The 21,402-nt window shown below is 41.8% G+C and overlaps 2 protein-coding genes and 1 pseudogene across 2 annotated transcripts in view; all 3 read left to right on the forward strand.

Moving 5' to 3' along the window:
- LOC148037546 (protein CONSERVED ONLY IN THE GREEN LINEAGE 160, chloroplastic-like) overlaps window positions 1–2,786 on the forward strand; it is a 78,628-nt gene extending 75,842 nt beyond the window's left edge. The window contains exons 6-9 of the mRNA XM_087676476.1: window positions 132–166; window positions 1,798–1,887; window positions 2,217–2,382; window positions 2,511–2,786. Of these exons, the coding sequence (XP_087532602.1) occupies window positions 132–166; window positions 1,798–1,887; window positions 2,217–2,382; window positions 2,511–2,615 (396 nt within the window). The 3' untranslated portion in view covers window positions 2,616–2,786. The remainder of the gene's footprint in view (window positions 1–131; window positions 167–1,797; window positions 1,888–2,216; window positions 2,383–2,510) is intronic.
- Window positions 1–21,402, forward strand: part of LOC148037544 (putative calcium-binding protein CML11) — a 262,608-nt pseudogene that overhangs the window by 205,812 nt on the left and 35,394 nt on the right.
- Window positions 15,015–16,222, forward strand: LOC148037547 (18.1 kDa class I heat shock protein-like). Its single transcript, XM_087676477.1, has one exon. It carries the CDS (start codon window positions 15,300–15,302, stop codon window positions 15,816–15,818), a length of 519 nt encoding a protein of 172 aa, XP_087532603.1. The 5' UTR covers window positions 15,015–15,299; the 3' UTR covers window positions 15,819–16,222.

Raw genomic sequence — 21,402 nt, forward strand, 5'->3', positions numbered from 1 at the left:
GAACCAGAAACTTTAACCTTCAAATTGACTGTTAGATGACTTTACTTCAGAGAGGCTATAATGTTGTCGATATGTCAAGTACCAGTAGAATCTACTAAAGAAAAAATCACGCTATTTTGTGTTGATTTCAGGCATCCTTGAGCTACGGCATTGGAGCAGCAGGAAGGTAATGAAGCATACGATTCTGTCCATGTCAATGTGTTGTAATCCTAACTACGTTTATTATCATTTAAGATCATGTCATGTGGTCTGATTCTCAATGTAAAAGGTTATTTTCAAGGATTATTGGCTGAGAAACATGTTATTTACACGTTCATTCCTTTTAAAAGAAGGTACTAGTAATAACCCCATTAATTGTATCAACTGAGATTTAAAAACAACACAAGCTTTTTCAATGACAATGAAAAGATATAAATAAACTTCGCCAAGGTATCTGCTTAGATTAGAGTGCATAAAACCAGGGCTGTTTAAAGATCCAATTTGGTGGCATTTAATGCCAGACCATGTGCAGATCCAAGTGCAGGAAGGTGCCTGAATCCCAAGTACCAAGAAAGGCACATCTCCTTCTCATACATTCAGTCTCTCCTTGTATCCTCTTGAAGAGAAGGAATAATCTTTATCAAGGACTTGGAGAGAGTCTTTGCTGAAGAAATATCCCGCTGTTCAATGTTCAGTTCAGACTGCATCTTGCTGTCTAGATGTACCAAGCTATAACATTGGTCATCAATTCCCATGGTCACAGTGACTCTTTATGTGAAAAGTCTGGTGTCAGAATAATGTTTAAATGCTTCCCTAAGATCAGGAATGGAAGACTCCAGTCGTTAGTCAGCACTATTCCTGGTAGCATCAAGCAAAAGCAATAGTGTCGAGTTGAATTTGCAGGTTTGCATGGTAAGTCTTTTCTTTGAAATATACTTGTAGCTTTTTCTGATCATTGTGGTTGTGTCTGCATGTGCATGCATGTCTGTTCAAAACGAGGGTACAATGAAAAATTGACCCTCCAAAAAGTTGGAGGTTACATGAGAGTTTCTTTTCTAAGGGAGCAGTCGTTATCTATTTGCTCATATATAGTTAGCAATAGGTTCATGCTTGGGAGGGCACCTTGAATTATTGTGGCAGCCCCGTTGAGAGATGTATCCAAAATCCACATAGCTTGAAGATTTGGGTCATAAGAAATTTCACCATATGTGGACCATCTTGCTGAACTTACCTACAATAGTGCATATAGCATTGTTTCTGTTCTCTTAGTTTGGTAGTTCTGAAATTAAAGTTCCAGATCAATCCTCTCCCAAGGTTGAGAAGGCATTAAATGATCCTAGATTTTTTTTCTCCTTACATAATTTGAGCCTGCTGAAATTATTCAGTCATAAGGTCAACATGCTTCATTTCTGAAAATCTAAAGATCTGAAAGATGGTAAAAGCAGTCCCTTGTAGTTGCCAAGTCAAAAGGTGTGGAATTCAAAATCAAGGATATGTCTCCTCTAATCAGAATTGTCTAATTGATTGAAAGATTATAGGTATTTTGTCAGCCAGTTCGATGGTAAATCTGGGGGCGGTGGAAAACATTGCTTTTCCACAATGTTCACTTGAACAAATACAGTTACATATGATTTCTTTGACCTGCCTAACTGTTTAGTTTGAAGTTCTCTCCTTAAAAAGGGGCTCTTTTGTGTGGGAAAAACATTAGAATATTTTGTGGGTACATTGTCGGCTTGCCATGTTTGTTGATACTCTTAGGATGATAAAATCCTCTGTTTTGATACTAGCTAATCTCTGTCCCATTGGACCTTGGAGCAGTTTGCTATACCTCAGGCTTCTATTTCGTCATGCTGATGAAATCTCAGAAAACAGCATTGCAGAGGTCTTTCTAGGCCAACGTAAGAAGAAGTAAGTCATCCAGATCCTTTATATTCTCTCTCCATAGGTCAACTTTGTGTGTGCATGTGTGTGCACTGTACCTGTATATGCATACACATGCACATATGCATAAACACACACACACACACGTGCACATATAGTATACATGCAAATCTATGCACATACACATTGGGCTTAGGGGAGTAGTATAAAATATCACAAAAAATTGCCCATAGGTATAAGTTTGTGCATGTATATATAGACATATACATCATATGCAAATTTGAGTATGTATACATGGACATCTATATCTGCATATGAATGAATATGAGAGATCTGATAACTAAGATTTTGAGCAGGAAGGGTATTCGAAGCACAGACATAAAGGAGGCTTTTGAGAAGGTAGCGTTAGGGAGCACTTTGGCCTTCTCTTCACCCAGACTTGTTGTTCCAGCTGCACTATTTGGGTTATGGACACTTGACCACAGGTTAACTGACAATGACAATGCACAGTTTACATTGCAGGTATTAGTTTTGTTCTCTCTCTCTCTCTCTCTCTCTCTCTCTCTCTCTCTCTCTCTCTCTCTCTCTCCAGTTGGTTTTCAGGTATTATAATTATCAAGCTTCTGGACACACTGTTTCTGAAACTGCAGCTGGCCCCTTTGATGCTTGGGTTCTTTGCCTACAAAGCTGCCCTGTTAGTACAAGCCTTCCGCGAGAACAAGAATCTAGCCATGAGTTTTCCAAAAGATGAATAGATTCGGCGAGATGATTGTATATTGGATATGAAATTTTCCTACATCTATGCAAAATAGAGCCCAAAAAGCATGATGCCTTTCTTTCATCTTTCGTCTGTTACCTGACCTATATCTATCTGCAAATGAAATTTGGGGAAAGAAAATAAAAGAAACCAGCACTCTTGTTCCAAATGGTGTTAAATCATTGCCAGTCCTTCCATTGAGAATAGTGCACACATGCACATCCGCAAGCACACGCACCCTTACCGCCGCCCCCCCCCCCCCCCCCCCCCCCCCCCCAACACACACACATTCTTTTTTTTTTCGTAAAAGGTAATTGTATTAATTACGAAAAAAATACAAGATTACTTGATTACAAGATACATGACGACAATCTAAGCCATCATGTGAAGAGGTTCTAAGTACTACAAGTTACAATGTCATGGCAAGGACGCGGAGGAAATTGCCATATGCCTGGGACGGAAGTCCTCCGTAGAGAGCAAATCAGAACGATGGAGAAGAGCTAACTGCCAATACAAGAGGCCCTTAAGCCTCACAATATGCCGCTGAACATTATAGGCGGAGTCAAACAGAAAAGCATTCCGAATGGTCCAGTTATGCCAACAGCTCCAATATCGAAGAAAGTGATACATGAGCTTCATATGTGGCTGTGTGGGAGTAGGGTATTTGGGTTGGCCAAAAACCCAATCAAAGGGGCGCAGGGTGATACCAACCACCCCTCGCCAAACAGCCGACAAAAATAACCAGACTTTCATAGCGACGGGGCAAGAAATAAATCGGTGACGGGCGGATTCCATAGTAGTGGTGCAAAAGAAACAGGTGCCATTGGAGATTCGTCGCTTTGAAAGAGCCGAAGCAAGCGGAAGACCACCAATCATCACTCTCCAAAGAAAGACTTTATATTTAAAGGGTGTCTTGTTCAACCAGCCCTCCATCACAGTTGCCCTCCACCATGACCGGGATTTACGCAATCCCCATAAAGCATTTGCTTTAGTAACTAGCCATTGATGATCTTTAATCAGAAGATGATACACTTGGTTAGCAGAAGCTTTGCTCAAATTCAGCCGGCCTTATAGGTCCCAATCCTGCCAGGGATGATCCGAAGCAAGGGCAGGAAAGGGTTGTCTGCTCTGGAGCACCGTCAAAAGCTGTTCCCACGAGGGATCCTAAAAAGCCTCCTAGTTGTACGAAACGATATAAGCACATTGCGACTGGCAAGGGTGGCATCCGCAACCGAAGACAAGCCCAAACGTGCCATCCGGTTGAATTGTGGTCTAAGCTCATGTTTACCTTCCCACGAAAGTAAACGCGAGACTGCCAGTAATTCCAATTGAAAAGAGTTAGTAGCTAAGCGATCCTCCGTTGGATGCCACTGTGCCTTTTGAAGGACGTGTTTCTAGGAACATACCAAATGAGTAAGCAGCGATGAAGAAGAACTGGAGAATCGCGAATCAGCACCAAGAACTCCGGATTTGGGTATTGCCATGCAGAAGCCCATGGCCCTCAAGGAAATAACGGGCTATAGCGACCCATGGATGATGATCCGAGCACATGGCGCGGCAAAGAGACCAACGGAGTGCCTGCATGTGAGTTTGGGCATCTAAAATAGCTCCGCCACCCATGCGTTTGGGGGTGCACGCATGCGACCACGAGATCCAAGAAATACCTGCATGCAATGAGTCCTTCCATAGCATGAAGCGAATAGACTGAGTAAGAGCATTTAGAGTTGTAGTAGTCCAGGCTAACAATGGCAAGAAATATGTGAGCATTGGCAACATGATTATTTGGGCTACTTTGAGACGAACATGGAAGGGCCAGGCCTGAGACTTCCAATACATAAACTGAGCTATCATTTTCTGAGAAATCCACTGCAGAAGCTGCTTTGGGGAAACATCAACACCCAAAGGGTATCCAAGATGCCGGACAATGGAGCCACGAGGAACAACCAAACCCTGCCAGTCCAAGGACTGCAAATCCGACTCCGTGCAGCTTAGAATGGCTGATTTGAGCGCATTTATACGAAGGCCTGACGCCTGACCAAAGAGACCCCAAACATCCAATGCTTTTCGAAGGTTATCCTTGTCCGCACGCAAAATCATAAAGGTATCATCCGCCAGGGATTGGCTAATGAAGTGCTGTCCTGTAGGAAGCGACAGTCCGGCCAACTGAGAAGAGGCAGCCATATGAGATAACATGGAAAGGATTGGATGTGTTGCAAGGGCAAAGAATAGAGGGCTCAAAGGGCACCCCTGTCTGACAGAACGGGCAAGGATAAATGGCTCAGTAACACCTCCGTTCAGCATGACTCGCGAAGACGCCACAGCACTAATGGTGTAGATTAGACGAGACATCCGAGCACCAAAGCCCATAGCAGACATAAGTTCAGCAATGAAAGACTAGTCCAGATAGTCAAAAGCCTTTTCCAGGTCCAGTTGAATCAGTACTACCTCGTGATTAGAATGCCTGGCATAATCAATTGCCAATTGAGCATTCAAAACATTATGCAGAATATTTCGGCCCTTAATGAAACCATAGTGGAGAGGGTACACAAGGGCAGGGAGATGCTTATGGAGCCGATCCGCCATTACTTTGGAAAAGATTTTGTACATTGAACCCATCAAAGAAATTGGGCGCCACTGTGTCAACTTAGATGGCGAAGGAACTTTTGGAAGCAGTTTAATAAGTCCTTATTTCCATGAGGAAGGCATGATCCCCGTTTCCCACACCTGCTGAAACAAAGCCTGTAATGGTTTCGCCAGTTGGGTAGGGAAAGCTTCAAAAAACTCATTGGTGAGACCATCCCAACCTGGGCTTTTATCCTTGGGCAAGTGTAACAAGACGTCCATAACCTCTGCCTCACCAATATCTGACTGCATAGTAGCTTGCATGTCCTGCGGAAGCTGATTGCGGACCAGGTCATAAAAAACCGAACGGGCTTGAGTAATTTGGGCTGAAGGTGGAGAAGCGGAACCGAGAAGGTCACGGAAATAATTCTTGCACATATGCACAATAGTCTGTGGATCCAGGATAAGGTGGCCTTCTGCATCCTCGAGTCTGGTCATATTCTCTCGAGCAGGAGAGGTGTGGAGAGCTCGAAAGAACTTATGGGTCTGACATGCACTATCTTGCAAAGTCTCTGTCAGATGTTGCAATTTGGCCTACTGATACGATTTTAACTGGAATTCTTTAATAAGATTGGCCACCCGCATGGCCAGTGCAAGCAGAAATGCATCATCCGGAGTGTCCACCAGCAGCAGAGAGCGAACCAAAACCAGCAGGTCCTCCGCTGCCTGTCGACGGCGCCGACAAAGATAGGCATGATAGATCCCATACTGCCGAGCAACCTGCTGCACATTAGAGAGCAATCTTAATCTTTCAAATGACGCAGTGCCCTGAGAGGAAAAGTCGAAGAAGAATCTGTCAAGCAATTGCTGCATATAGCCCTGAAAAATTGCATGCTTCAAGTAGGACGAGTTGAAACGCAAAGGAAGGCTCTCCAGAAATTGCTTGAAAGGTGCAATGGGTTGTGCAAGCAACTCGAACTGCAGAGGGAAATGGTCCGACAAGGCATATTGCTGCAATACTTTTATTTCAAGCATCTCAGGAAGAAAATCATCATTCTGCATGATATATATACGGTCCAACCGCGACCATGTTGTTGCATACTGGGCCGAATGGAAAGTAAACCCTGTAAAAGACGGGTGTAGCCAGGACCAAAGATCTTGCTTAAGAACCGCAAGAGCCAACTCATGCCACATATGACTTTCCGGCGCATCCATTACCGAGTGCTCTGATGTGGATTGGGAAGAATCAACACACATATTGAAATCCCCCATGAAGAAGCCCCGTCTGCAAAGTGACAAGAAAGTCTGCAAAGTCTGCCAAAGCTCTCGGCGAGATAACGAATCATTCGGAGCATAGAGGCTAAGTAACCATAAGATTTCCCCTTCGAATAAAATTTCAACCACCAAAAAGCGGCCATGAACATCATTTTTAATAAAAACATGCTGATATTTGGCATGTACAATCATGAGCACACCCGAATAATGCATGGCCTGTGTTCCTGCATAGAACAAATGAAAGCCATGGCAATCCATAACTTTTCCGGCGTCACCGTGACTCTTGTGCTCAACAGCGCACAGGACATTCCACTGATTCTCATACAATGCAGTCCACATGGCATGTTGCTTGTGTCGAGAACAAATTCCTCGCACATTCCACGTGGCTATTTTCATGTGTATGCAAAACAAAATCAGGTACGAGGCATAGCTTGCCTCGATTTGACTTTGTCGGCGAGAATGTCCAGGACTCCCTCATCCAAGAAATCGGCCAACACCGCAAAAGAGTTCTGAGGACCAGATTTGGAAGTAGACGGCATATCTGCTGGCTTGGGGTTGGAACGTGGATAACGACGGTCCCACGGGGTAATGGCGTTGCCTCTGGTATCAAAAGCCAGCTTTGCAGGTGGACCCTTTAGACGATTCGAATAAATTTTCCTGGCGAGCTGAGGACGGGGGGCTGAGGAAACCATAGGAGCAGAGCGCTCGGAAGACATTTCCTTCCTGCGCGTATATGTACGCATGGAATCTTGTGAGGTAGTAGTCACAGTACTCTCCATGCTAGCAACAATCCTATTGCCTTTTTTTGCACGTACTTCAACCCAATCAGTGGCACGGGAATCCAGACCCGAAACCTGTTGTTTACCTTTGGCCAAGACTTGGGGCGGGTGGATAGTATCCAGCGACGGAGCATCACACACCATATCTTCCATGGGCGGCGCAACATGGCCCGCATCTGAAATGTGTTGCTGCTCTGGGCATTCGGCCATAAAATGCCCCTACTGTCCACAGGAAAAGCAATGGCCTGCAAAATTGCCCCATTTCAAACGAAAGTGTAATGGATGCATGCTAGAGCAATTGAGGTGAACCAAGCAGGCCTTTTCCTTGCAGTGTCCCATAACATGCACAAGCGGTTACAATTCACAGCCCTGAGACTGGGAGGGACCAGAACCATGCCCATAGCGGCCATAGCATCCTTCAATAGCGGCCAATAAACCGCCGGACAATTTTCCACTTCTACCCACACAGGGCATTCACGTTGCAGCAGGCGCTGAAAATCTGCCATCGGGCGCCATGGAACCACATGAACCAACTGACGATCAAAAAACAAAGGCAGTTTAGACAGGAGAGCAGCACGGTGCGTCTCAGCTTTCAAGAGGACCTCAAAAAAACCTCGGGACCCAACAAAAATCTCTTCAACACATTTCCCTTGTAGCAGACTCTGCAGCCATTGGCGAATACGGGAAAGCAGCGGGATTCGACCAGTGAAGAAGAGTATCACAGCGCGATCATAAAACACCGAAAAGGAGCGTAGGACAGTTTTTGGGTCGACGGTAGCTTCCAGAACATCGTCAGGTGCAGAGTCAGAAAAGGCTTCCTGATTATGTTGAACATATTCGCCAAGCAGAGTGTTGGCAAATTCTAGCAAATGCTCCCAGTTCACATCCTGAGAGTCCACAGGATCCAAAGCAACCTGCGGATAGGAACGATCCTGAAGAACACCTATCTCTTCCGAGGTATGCTTGGTACGTTTACCTGTAGGTTGGATGTTAGGACCCGGGGGCATCTCTTCGGTGCACGGAACCATATCCTCTGGTTCCTCAGTATCAGAATCCGGGCTGAGTGCGGCCACCGTTTGGTCGATGAAATCCAGATCCAAACCAGCCATCTTGTATGACGAGCTGATCTCGAAGGAGGACGGACGCACAGTGCAGATCACTGTCGGCTGAGTTAGAAATTTGCACCCCTTTAAGCTGGTTTCGCACACGGCGGAGGACGACCCTCAGGACGTCACACGAACAGGGCAGGCGTTAAAAGTCTGGGGCGACCACCACGGTGGCTGACGGGCGAGGACAGCGTTCGACAGGCGAGGGGGGCGACCTATAGGCAAGGGCGGACACCAGGCGTGGGCAGAAGCCCTGATGCACAAGGCGGACGGGCGTGAACCAGGCGCAGAGCCCGCAGTTCAAGCGGGCGACAGAAGGGCAGGAGGCGCAGCTGACGGGCCGCCAGAGGCAGGCGATGAGCCTGCGATGGACGACACGCAGGGCGGTTACAGGCGATGACAGGGCGACGGGGCGGCTGCAGACGTGGTGGCATGACAGGTAGCCGATAGGGCGGGACGGAAGGCGGGACGAAATAGGGCGACGCGCATGGGCGAGACGGTAGAGGCGCAGGGCCACGTGACGGAAAGGCGATGGACGATCTCACCCGACGAAGGACAGACGCCCACGACCACGATCCGCCATCGCGCTCTCCGCCATTGCTTCTCTCTCTCTCTCTCCGCACATATACTCTCTCTCTCTCTCTCTCAGAGAATCTGTGGAGTAGAAAGTACACAGCTTTCTCTCACTGTTATGATATCTCGAAACCACACACACACACATTCTCTCTCTCTCTCTCTCTTCAAACTTATTGGTATCAATGAGCATTTATGTTATGTTCCCTTCACACCCTCTCTTTGACACACCCCCTCCTTTCCTCCCCTTATTTTCTTTCCCATTCTCATATTCCCCACCATTCACATGTATTTTTATTGGGTTGCTTTGGCATAATTAAGTTGTGTATTACACACTCGAAGGGCAAGCTCATTTTGGTAAGGTGATAATCCAAAACCCAAGTTGGGTAGTAGGGAACATTGGTAAAAGTTGTCATAAGTTATTGTTAAACAAGAAATAATGGATGCACAGGGACAATCTTGGTCTTGGACATTGAATGGATCCTTAGTTGTACTTTATGAAGGCTCATTCCAACCAAGGCAACCACTATTGTGTGCATTTTAATGATTGTCTAGTCCAATGACAACAAATAGCATGATTGGATAGAGATAGTATGTCTTCTTCTATGCCTCCATGAGAGCCTATGGTAGAAGAGTAGGGCTTGACAAACGTTAAAACAACACTAGGGCTTTATTGTTTGTTTGAAGATATTGTCACCATTAGAATCACCATCAGTATTATCTTTCAAAATTCCCTACTTGATTTTTTCTCTTAATAAATTTAAATGTATTTGATGCTATTATATTGTAATTAAATTAAATGTGATTATTGTTATAATTAAGGTTTTTCAATCATCTTGAGAAGCATTCTCATAAATTGGAGGGTCCATGAGCAGAATAGCTATTACTATTGAAGAGATTACATTGAATATCTAATTTCCAAAGTCTTGGTGTAGCCTGTGATGAAGAAATTGCATAATCAAGCTGAAGACAAACATGATTCAATTTGAGTAAGGGTCTAAGAATTGCAATCTTAAGCATGTAACACCCCACAAACTTGCACATCAAAAGAATCATTACTACATGCAATGAAACTTGTTGACTTTGAATCATTGAGTAAAACACCTAAAGTATTTTGGTTTCCCTCTCAACTGGCATAGTGCCAACACATTTGGCACCAGATCCATCAGACAATGACTTACTAACTTGAAGTATTCTCTTAGGCATTGGTGCTTCCCAAAACCCAAACAATAAGTACTTGATTTTACACATTGTCATGTGTTTTTGCATAAACTGAAAACCCCTAGTCGTAGTAGGAACTTTTGTGCTTGGTTGTTTTTGTCACTATTTGTCTTGCTTTCATGCTCAAATTTTTTATGTTTGCATAGACTAGGATTGCTTTTTATATTGTTTTTTAATCCTTTGTGCTTGAGATTTTGATTATCTTGGGCAAGTTTGGTGTTTTCTTAGATAAATTGGAGTTATACTTAGTCTATAGCTGCTAGGTAACTTGAATGAGGTATATTTTCTTGCGAATATTCTTGCACATCACAAGGATTTTGGTTTCACAAGCACTTCACATTGCACTTGTTGAATAACCACACTCAGGATTGTCTCTTGATTTTCATCAATTACTTCCATGCTATGGGTTGAGTAAATACACATTGCACCATCCTTGAGTACTAGCATGGCATGACACTTGCATATGCAGTAAATCTTAGATGCATATGCACTAGAGACATCATCTTTTATTGTGCATGCATAGTTCTTTGCAAGCATGAGAGTGGGATATTTGTCATTGAACTAGGAACCTCATGCTAAGAGGGAAAGGTGGCTAGGAAAGTTTGAGGGTTGTGAAGGACTCCTCTAGCTATGAGATGGGATATCTATTTGGTCAACATCATGAGGACCAACTATTTTCCTAAAAGTTTGTGAGATTTGTATTGGTGGAGAGAAGTGCAATTGTCTTTCTTTCATTGTGCGATGAGAGGTGAGGTTAAGTTTTTTAACTTAAAGAAGGAATTGTATTTGCATCCTACATGATGACACACTGGCACTTGTAGACGGGCTAGTCATAATCTTTATCCATGCATCTATTTTTCGTGTGTGCCACAATGCTTGTGTAATTACATAGCATTGATTTTGGCTTTGCATTTCTTCAAGATTATGTGTGACTAAGCATGGAGTTCATTTTTCAAAGCACGTTTTTTGGATAGGACACATTGTATGAAACCAAAAGCAGGTACACTATGAAAATCATTTTCTATTTTAAAGACATGAGGCTTTGTTTGGGATTGGTGAGTATAAGGCTACTAACAAGGAAGCTTTGCAAGAAGCCATCTTCTTGCTTGTAGACTTTTCCAATGCATTGTGATGTAGGCTTAGTTCTAAATGCCCTTGGGAAGCATGCATACATTTCCTAAGAATTTTATTATGGAACATGGGAAACAACTGGGATACTATTATCTACTCAAGCAAGAATTGTTTCTTCAGTAGTAATTATGTGTTCTGATATTGGATGTGTGTGTGTGTGTGTGTGTGTGTGTGTGTGTGTTTTAGAGACACTGATTTTGCATATTAAAAAGGCAAATACTTGAAAAGATGCTTGGAAAATCGTTGAAAAGATATATGGCATATGCATCGAGGTAAGGAAAATAAAGCTAAAGCCGAGGTTGCATGGTGCATGGCAAGGAAATAGAAGCATCGGTGATTATGTGGTAGAATTAAATAGGTTGTAGAATATCTTACTTCAGTAAATGCACTAGTTGATGATGATGATTTAGCGTCCATCACTCTAAATGGACTTGGACCAACATACAAGTCCCTTGATACCTCCATTTCCATGATGGGAGATGCTATACCTAAATTTGAAGAGTTGATTACCTTGCTACCTATGGAATAAATTAAGTTGGACCTCAATGCATCTAGCAATGGAAAGAATACAAGTCATGATAGTGTGTTTTATCATCAGTGAGGATGTGGTAGCTCATCTAGAGCTATAGGATCATCTTATGGCCATGGAGACACCTTTGCATGAGGTAGTAGTATTTTTGGACATGGTGATTTTATGCCTAGAGATAGGGGGAGATCCTACTCTAGAGGGAGAGGATGCTCTACTCCATATATAGATGGTACAGATCATTATTGTGGGCAGTTTGCTCACTCAAAAGAGAGTGCTTTCATAAGAAAAATGCTATGGTTAGGGGTCGAGGAAGGACTTAGTTTGGGAACTATGCAGGTGGATATAACAGTGATGACTATATTTCTAAAGGTGGCTCATCACCTAGAGGTCATCTCTTTGCCATGGAGCATGTACTTGGTAGTATGATGCACTCTCCTAGAGAGGATGATTGGTTTTTGGATTCAAGTGCTACAAACCATATGACTCACCATGTGGAATATTACCAATTGCCACTATCATCACGGATGTGATTACAAAATAAAATTGGTCCCCCTTGAGTCCCTTATCATACTCATAAGTATGTGGTGTAACATAATCAAGATATAAGCAAATAACTCTAGATTGATTTGGGAAGTCCTCTTGGCTGCATCATTGGTGCAAATGGTGGACATTACAAGTGTAGGATGATTTAGGATAGGTGTCCATTAAATGGAGGTATATCATTGTGGATTCATCATTATTTTGAAATGGCTTGTTTGCATAGTTTGCTTGGTTGAAATAGCACTCTCTCTCAAAATGACCAAAGTGTCTACGAAATTGTGCATTGATGTTTACCTTTGTTTTTGCGATTCTTTTCTTCATAATTAGTTAATCAACAATGATTGCATTTGAGCCTTGAGTGTCTTGTAGTAATGAAGGCATTGTCACAAGTAGTAGCTGAAGTATTCCCAATGGATTTATATTTGCTACCGCTCTCCAGTAAGGATGCCTCGATGTTGTGCAGTTTCAAATCTTCCATATTAGATAACCATCCGTATCACAACTTACTAATAAAATAGCTTTGGCCTCATCTTCATCTAGTGTTCTTTTTAGAATAACTAGTTGTTGTTTAATACCCTTATATTTGTTCAAGTGACTTGTGAGACCTTCCTTTGGGTTGAACTTTAGATTATAAAGTTGCATTAGTAGTTTTCTCTTAGAGTGCTTGGATTTAGGGTTGAAAACTTTGTTGAGCTCCTCCCGTGCTAACTTTGCACTTGGAATACCATCAATGTGATGTATGCATCATCACTTAAGCCTCCTGCTATATATCCCAATGCTTTCTTTTTGTTTTCTTCATTTTCCTCTTCCAAAATTGGTGAGCCTCTCCCAATGGTAATGCCCCATAAGCTCTTCCACATGAGAAGATCCATTATTTTTTATTGCCAAGTGGGGAACCTAGATCCCAGAAATTTATCAATGACATCTTGAGTTGACATGATGGAGAGGTCTTATTGGGCTTATAAACAAATACCCAATAGTGTCTAACTCGGCGCCTTTGTGGGCCTTTGTGGTTTACTCGTGAGATATTTTCATTTCCTAACTCATACAAATTTGCATGGGAGAGAAGTCAGCACCCAGATTTATAATGAATAGTTGGGTTTATTTTGGAAAAACTGAATGCCCAATAATTTAAGAAGGTTCGGCCTTTATATTGGTTTGTCCCATTTTCCACCTTTTAGCCTTGCGTTTAATTCTTGCCTACCTATATGCCCATCTCCATTGTTCTTCAATATTGCGTTCTCCAATCTTTAGTTGCCTTAGCCTTTCTTGGACCTTTTTTGTCATCATTGTAGCATTAATTACTTTTCCAACGTTGCTTTATTGATCCAAGGAATGTTTGACCCAATGCTAGTGTCTACATTTAGATATGAGCTACATAACAAACAATGCTCCGGTTTTTCATTTGGTTGTGTACTCGATGAAACATTTCTTCATTTCTAAGTTTATTCTATCGGTTTTTCGCGTGAAGAAAGGTTGAGTTCAATTGATGGGTTTAGAGCGATTTTTTTTCCCTTTCTTTTGTTAGTGTATTGGTTTTATGTTGTTAGTATTGCTAGGACCATTCCCTCCCATATGACCATGTTTCTTTGGAGTCATAATATCTACCGTTATTGCTGTTTTTCCTTTGAGTCCATCCTCCTACCATCTTGGGCGGGCTCCCCTAGCTTACTTGCATGTTCTTTTTTTCTTCCATGTGTTTGAGCATCCAAACATTTTTTTCGTTCTTTTGTTAGTCTATTGGTCTTATGTTGTTAGTATTGCTAGGACCATTCCCTCCCATACGACCATGTTTCTTTGGAGTCCTAATATCTACCATTATTGTTGTTTTTCCTTTGAGTCCATCCTCCTACCATCTTGGGCGAGCTCCCCTAGCTTACTTGCATGTTCTCTTTTTCTTCCATGTGTTTGAGCATCCAAACATCTGTTATAAGATATGATGCCTCTCCCAAATGGACCTGCCACACCATGAACACTCTAAGTTCATCAAGTTGTACCTCTGCATGCATCAACACAATACCCAAAATCAAGTCTTTATCCATTTTTACACAAGACGAAAGCATTTGTTGTTTACAATCAAGGATGGGGGTTGGCGCATGATGGTGCGTGTTACCTAGTATTCAAGGCAGGCATGCACGAAACAAGCATGATGACACATGAGAACGGCACAGGGCATTGTTATTATGTACATATGTATGTACGTGATCATCAATGGAGAAGCGTGGCCTTCGTGGCACGTATGTTAAAGCGGCTAGATGAAAGAGGGACAAGGCACTTCTTTTGCTTTCGAAAATATGAGATCAATGGGGCCGGAAACCCAACCTTATCCTTGAGGTGGCATTGTTGTTATATAGGTGCATGTGATGCAATCGAGAAATGTGGACGTTGTGGCATGTACATCAAAGTGGCCAAATGAAAGAGGGCGAGGCGAGCCAAGTTAAAAGCCTCCTATTGTTCGATTTTCTTCCTTTTGGGGGGTGATCATTCGTTGATTTTGGTGGGCCTTGGGGTAGTTAGGGGTTGGAACTTGGCAGTCCCTTTGGAAGGGGCGCTGCCTGGAAGATCACATCGACAAGAGCTTGCCTTGTAGTTGGAACTTGGAAAGACAAGCAAGGTTGTAGACGCTTCCCGAACGCTCTAAGAGCTTGCCTTGGAAGGTTGTAGACGCTTCCCGAACCCTCTAGGCTCTCTCGTGGAGGCTCCTATTTAAAAGGATGCCCGCGCTACGCGCAAGGCCAAGAAGACGAATCAGAGCAGTCGATCGTTGTACGGACCCTTCTGGCATCGCTCTTCATCGTAATACATCAGCATCCACGCCTTACAGCGTGCTCGATCTATTCCCAGGGCACTAAGCATTCCCCTTTTTCTCTGTCACACCCACGCACTCACTCTCCCTCCCTTGCTCGCTCGCTCTCAGAGAGGCGCCGCCAAGCTCTACAGACAGATTAGCACAGATTATTGTTACAATGGCACTGAGCCCATTCTTCGGCCGGAGGAGCAGCAGCGGCGCCATCTTCGACCCCTTCTCCGGGGACCCATTCCCCAGCGGCTCCGCCCTCTTCAGTCCTTATGCCGACTGGCCCTTCCGCCTCCTGGACAGCGAGCCGTCGCGGCAGCTGGCCCGCGAGGCATCGGCCGTGGCCAACACTCAGGTGGATTGGAGGGAGACGCCCGAGGCCCACATCTTCCAGGCCGACCTGCCGGGGCTGAAGAAAGAGGAGATGAAGGTGCAGGTGGAGGACGGGCGCGTGCTGTGCATCAGCGGCGAGCGCAGCAGGAAGGAGGAGAAGCAGGAGGGCGACAAGTGGCACCGCGTGGAGCGGGCGCATGGCAGCTTTCTGAGGCGCTTCCGCCTGCCGGACAACGCCAAGAGCGAGGAGCTGAGCGCCCGCGTGGAGAATGGCGTGCTGACCATCACCGTGCCCAAGCGTCAGACTCAGCAGCCCAGCAAGCCCGCCATCACCGACGTGCCCATCTCCGGCTGAGCCTCGAATGCACTCCACTCTATGGAGAGAGAGACCCTCAGCTGTAAAAATAACAGGCCGTCTTCCGAGTTGCAACGCCACCGCAAATGCAATGTTGTTTGCACACCAGTAGCTGACAATGTTGTTTGCACTAATATCTCTGTATACCAGTATAGCCATCGAATCCCATCAAGGGGCCACAGCCCCCGAACTTTGTAATGATCCTTTTCCTTGCTTCTCGCTTTAATACAGTTCGAAAGGTTTTTCCCCAACGTAGCAAATTCAGTTGAGGCATTCCATTCCCGTCCCCCTTTCAGTTTGGGCTAGGATCTTTCCTTTCTCCTTGCGGGGAAAAAAAAGGTGCAAACATATCCTTTTAATTTTCTGCCCCAAGCTTTGCAAAAGGTATATGAGGATATGGCCATTGCATGATGCAATCATTGCAAAGTCGTAAAAGCTATGAAATGAAATAAAACCTTCTCAGAATTTTAACTAAATGTTAGGTTTGGAATCCCGAACCCAAGTCCTCGGGCAAGGATATTGCTCCCAAGTACATGCGGTGCAATATGCGAAAGAGAGATCGGATGAAAAAGAAAGGGTGGCTAAATAGGATAGAAGGAAAAAAGGACAAGATGTTTCTTTCAAAGAGGATAACCATGAATATCGATCGTGCATCACAATCTTTAAAATTATATATGTTCTTACTGTAACAATTACACGATGCAGCCAGCAGAGGTGGGTAAGGAGTAGAAAATGCACCAGCAAATATAAGAAGAAAATAAATTGCTTTAATTTTAAACGAATTGATACAAACATGGCTTTGTCCACTTGTGCGCTTCCATTGTGAAAACTTAGTTGGCGGTCCGGACATATAATAGACGAAGAGCTTAGCTGTAACTGAAACAACTTTGGCTAGGTGAAAGATAGATTGAGAACTCATGCTCACAATGGGAGCCTTACAACTTAAGAGTATCATAGATCATAGGTGGCACCTTACAAGGGTGGGGCATTCAGCATATCTAACATGTAACAAATCGTTATCTAAATATTAATTAAACATTAGGTTTGGAATCCTAAACCAAGTCCTTAGGGAAGAATATTGCTTCCAAGCCTATGTGGTGCAATATGAGAAAGAGAGACCAAATGAAAAAGAAAGGTTGACTAAATAGGATAAAAAATGAGTTCGACTTTCATTTGATATTCATCTTTTTTGCAATTGGAAATTGAAGATTCTGATAACTTCTTGGGATATGGCAAAGGGTCGAGAGCTGGTGGTAGTTCATTGAAGGGTGTTTCACTCGGCCATTACTTGGTAATGATTGATTCTCATGTTTTCTTAGTATTCCATTTCAGAGGACATAACATAGCCTATACTCTGTATTAAGACACTTACAAGGCTGCTTGGTTTCTCTAGGTTCTAATATAATGTCTATGAGGTGATATTTTTAGACAAGACAATAGTAATTAGGATTTTTGGCTATGGTCATGGTTTCTCTACTTCTAGAGCAAGATACTTTTTGGTCCTCTCATCTTATGCTTTGGCAACAAATCGAATTGATATAAAATCCATAGTTGGCTACAAGAGAAGAAAATTTCTATGTTATAGGGGAAAGATCCCTAATGAGGAAGATGTAAAAGCTCTTGAGAGCTAGATTTGTACTTTTCTATCTTAAAAAATACTATGAATTCTCAAGTTTCATTATTGTCTTTAGTATTTATTCTTTGAATTTGTTGAAAAAAATAATTGAATAGCTTGTCAAGAGCATTGCTTTTTGTAACTCCTCCTCCATGTCTTGTGCTTCAAAAGAAACTTGTACGTGCTTGATAGTGAGATTTTTCCATGTTGCCTTGGCCACTATAAATTGATAGGGGACCTTACTCCTCCACAAACTAAGGCCCATGGATATAAAAAATATGCTACAATACAAGAGAGTAACATTCGTTTTATACCACTGAAAATTTTATCAAAGAAAACTCAGATTATACATTTTGTCTCTTACAAAATAAAACGTGATGTGCTTTTCTCTCCATGCTTTTTTTATTGCTTGAACAAGATTTGTAATTGAACATTCGAACTCTTTTGGATATGTGTATGTTATCTTTTGTTGCTTGAGGACCTTTAGAAAGATATAGAGGTGTCTCCAAATCTCCATTCTTAGAAATGCAAGTAGCGGTATGCTTGCAATATTTATCGTTATCCCACATAGCTCTCTCCTCATTAATCACATCTAAGCAATCAAAATTGGTGGTTTTATTCTTTCAAAATCTCAACTATAATTAACAACTTAATAATTTTCTTACAAGTGCCTTTTTGAAGCATTTTTGGCCTTAATGATCTTTTAGAAACTTTTAAAAGATTTGAGAAAGTGCTAGAAGATTTTAAGAAGGTTCTAGAACATTACTTAGAGGTTCTAGAACATTACTTATATCAAAGACTTATATAAACATTGCTTATATCCTTGGTTATATTAGTAATGCTTATGTCATCGATGATATCATCGTCCTTCTAACAACGCTTGTCATCTCATGTCTAGAAGCTTCCCCTTAACCTTCTTAACTCTAGTATAAATATGGGTCTTGGGCTACATGCTGAAGTTTTGCTAAACTGATATGAGAGCAACAAGAGCTCGGCAAAGACAAGGATTGTCGGCTCACGACTTATAAGGGATTGACTTCAAGAAGAAGAAGAAGAAATTGATTCTTTATTTAAGAAGACAAAGTACAAGAATATATTTATCTATACAAAATCCTGTTGTGAGCAATGGATGCGTGGTTTGCGCATAGCGAATGGAAGAAGCTCCCTCTTTCTCTCTTTTACTTATAAAATTGCATACAACTCATGAGAATTTAAAAATAGACTAAAAGAGAAGGTAAAGTAAGATGAAATGACTCAAGATTGGGTTCAATCTCCCTCCGACATGAAGTGGGCAACTCCCTTCATGCCATATTTATAATAATATTATGAAATCTTCTTTGCCCAAAATTTAGGCCCTTTATAATCACTCTTTGCATAAAGAGTTTGAGTGAACTGAAAAAGAGATAGAGTAATCTGAATTAATGGCTGCTAGTAATTGTGTATCCCACAACTCTCTAGAACCATTAATATTTTATTGGGCATATCTTCTAAAAATATTTTTTGCTAATAAATATTTACATAGAGGCTATGCACACGCTTTATAAGAAATAGTGGTGCGTCTAATACAATAATCCAATAAATTCTTGGGAAAATAATCTTTAGAATGCTTGCGCGTGGCACGCTTTTCTAATTCTCCTTGCTCTACACATCAACTGCCAAAAATTTAGAAAATCATGTTAGAATAATAACCAATTGAATAATTACAGCTAGCCACATAAATCAATTAATTTGGAATTCCATACAATAATTAGTTCACGAAGACGTTAATACTCATGTGGATAAAATGGTACCACCCATATTCACACTTGCATCGACGCTCGGAAAGGATAGGCATCCCCATCGACCTTCTGCCTAAGATAATTCTTAGGAACGTGCCCCGCATTGACGGAGAACCATTTAAGGCGCTCATTCCGCCAACGTACACAAAGGAGAACCATTTAAGGTGCTCATCAATTTGCGTAGGTGCCACCTGGCAACATACCCCCGAGGTGGGATAGCAATTGTCCTCAATTGCTATTGACTGGATGCGGAGACAATACATTGGAAAAAGATCGCAAATCATGAGCATGCATCCATTGAACTTTCTCAACAGGGTGATTGTGGAATTTAACAAGATAACGAGGATAAGTATTTCTAGTTCTAGTAGTCATATAGTCAACATCAATGATTGTTTCACGATATAGGATTTCATGGTCATCGGCAATCAAGGGTGGTGATTCATAAATAGGGTGAGCAAGAAGAGAACCTTTGAAGGGATGTAAAAGACTAATGTGAAAAGTGTTGTGGATTTTCCAATGATGATGTAACTCTAATTTGTAAGTATTAAGATTAATACAATGGAGAATTTTAAAAGTTACATACAAATGAGGAGGTAATTTTACATTTGGGTTCTTTTCTACACTATGGAGTCTACGTTTTTCAACACGTAACCAAGCATAATCTCCTTCTTTATAAATCATAGCTTGCCTCTTTTTATTTGCTTGTTTCACGTATGATTGTTGGACCTTTGCTAGTATTTATTTAACTTGCTCATAAATACTTGAATGATTTTGAATCCAATCGTCAACAGAATGTATTTTTTGAGTTGGGAGAAATGTGGGAGTTGGCAATTTGTGACCATAAATAATTTCAAAAGGAGCCTTTTGTGTAGCAGTGTGAGTGGCATTATTGTAAGCAAACTGTAAAAGGTGCAAATGATTATCCCATGTGGCTAGAGAAGAAATTGTGTAAGCACGGATTAAATCCAAAATTGTGCTATTTGTGGCCTCTGTTTCACCGTTAGTTTCTGGATGAAATGCAGATTTAAAATCAATCTTAGTTCCTAAGTTTGTAAACAATGCTATCCAAAAATTATTATTGAATCGAGGTCTCGGTTGGACACAATAATTTTTGGCAATCCATGGTGCACAAAAATATGCTTGAGAAATAAGTTAGCGGCTTGTGCATCACTTAAGGTTTTTTTACAAGCAATGAAGTAAGCTTATTTACTAAATCTATCAACTATGGTCCATATCATATCATTCTATGAAGAAGTTTATGGTAAACTTGTAATGAAGTCCATAGAAATCTGCCCCCAAGGTGAATTAGGGATAGGTAATGGAAGTAATAAACCATATGATTTACCATGATGTCTTTTTATGCATTGAAATACAATACAGTTAGAAACAAAATTAGAAACATCACATTGCATATTTGGCCAAAAAAAATCTTCATGTAAATTTTTAAGTGTGGAGATAATACCACGATGTCCCATATAAGAAGGTTCGTGTACTTCTTGCAAAATGAAATGACGAAAAGGATTAGTAATACATAATCGTTTTTCATAAAACAGAAAACCATCGAAAACAGAAAAGTCATTAGCAGGGATCCATTGATTGTTAGATAAATTTAACCAAACATCATGAAAATCGAGATCTTGAAGATAAGCATTTTTTGTTGTGTTCAATGAAGAAGTAGAAATGATAGAAATATTGTTTAATGATGGCCTATGGCTAAGTGCATCGGCTACTACATTTTCCTTACCTAGTTGATATTGAATGAGTGGATGAAAGGATTGAATAAATCACGCCCACTGTATGTGTCTATCAAATATTTGTGGTTGTGACAATAAATGTTTAATACTTTGTTGATCGGTTTTAGTCATAAGTTCCAAATCCATTAAATAATGCTTCCATATGCGCAATGCATGAACTACGGCTAGTAATTCTTTATCATATGTACTATATTTAACTTCAGATAGTTTTAGTTTACAACTAGAGTATGCTATAGGGTGATTGTCTTGCATCAATATTGCACCGATGCCAGAATCACTTGCATCAATAACCACAAGAAATAATGGTCTATTGAAATCAGGTAACTGCAAAACTGGTACGTGTGTGAGTGCATGCTTAAGTATTTCAAACAATTGTTGTTGGCTGTTGTCCCAATGATAAACAAGGCCTTTCTTTAACAAAAGAGTTAACGGTAAAG

The sequence above is a fragment of the Lygodium microphyllum genome, chromosome 4 (assembly GCF_053477565.2).
Source record: "Lygodium microphyllum isolate KBCC chromosome 4, Lygodium_microphyllum_v1.1.10, whole genome shotgun sequence".
Taxonomy (NCBI): Eukaryota; Viridiplantae; Streptophyta; class Polypodiopsida; order Schizaeales; family Lygodiaceae; genus Lygodium; species Lygodium microphyllum.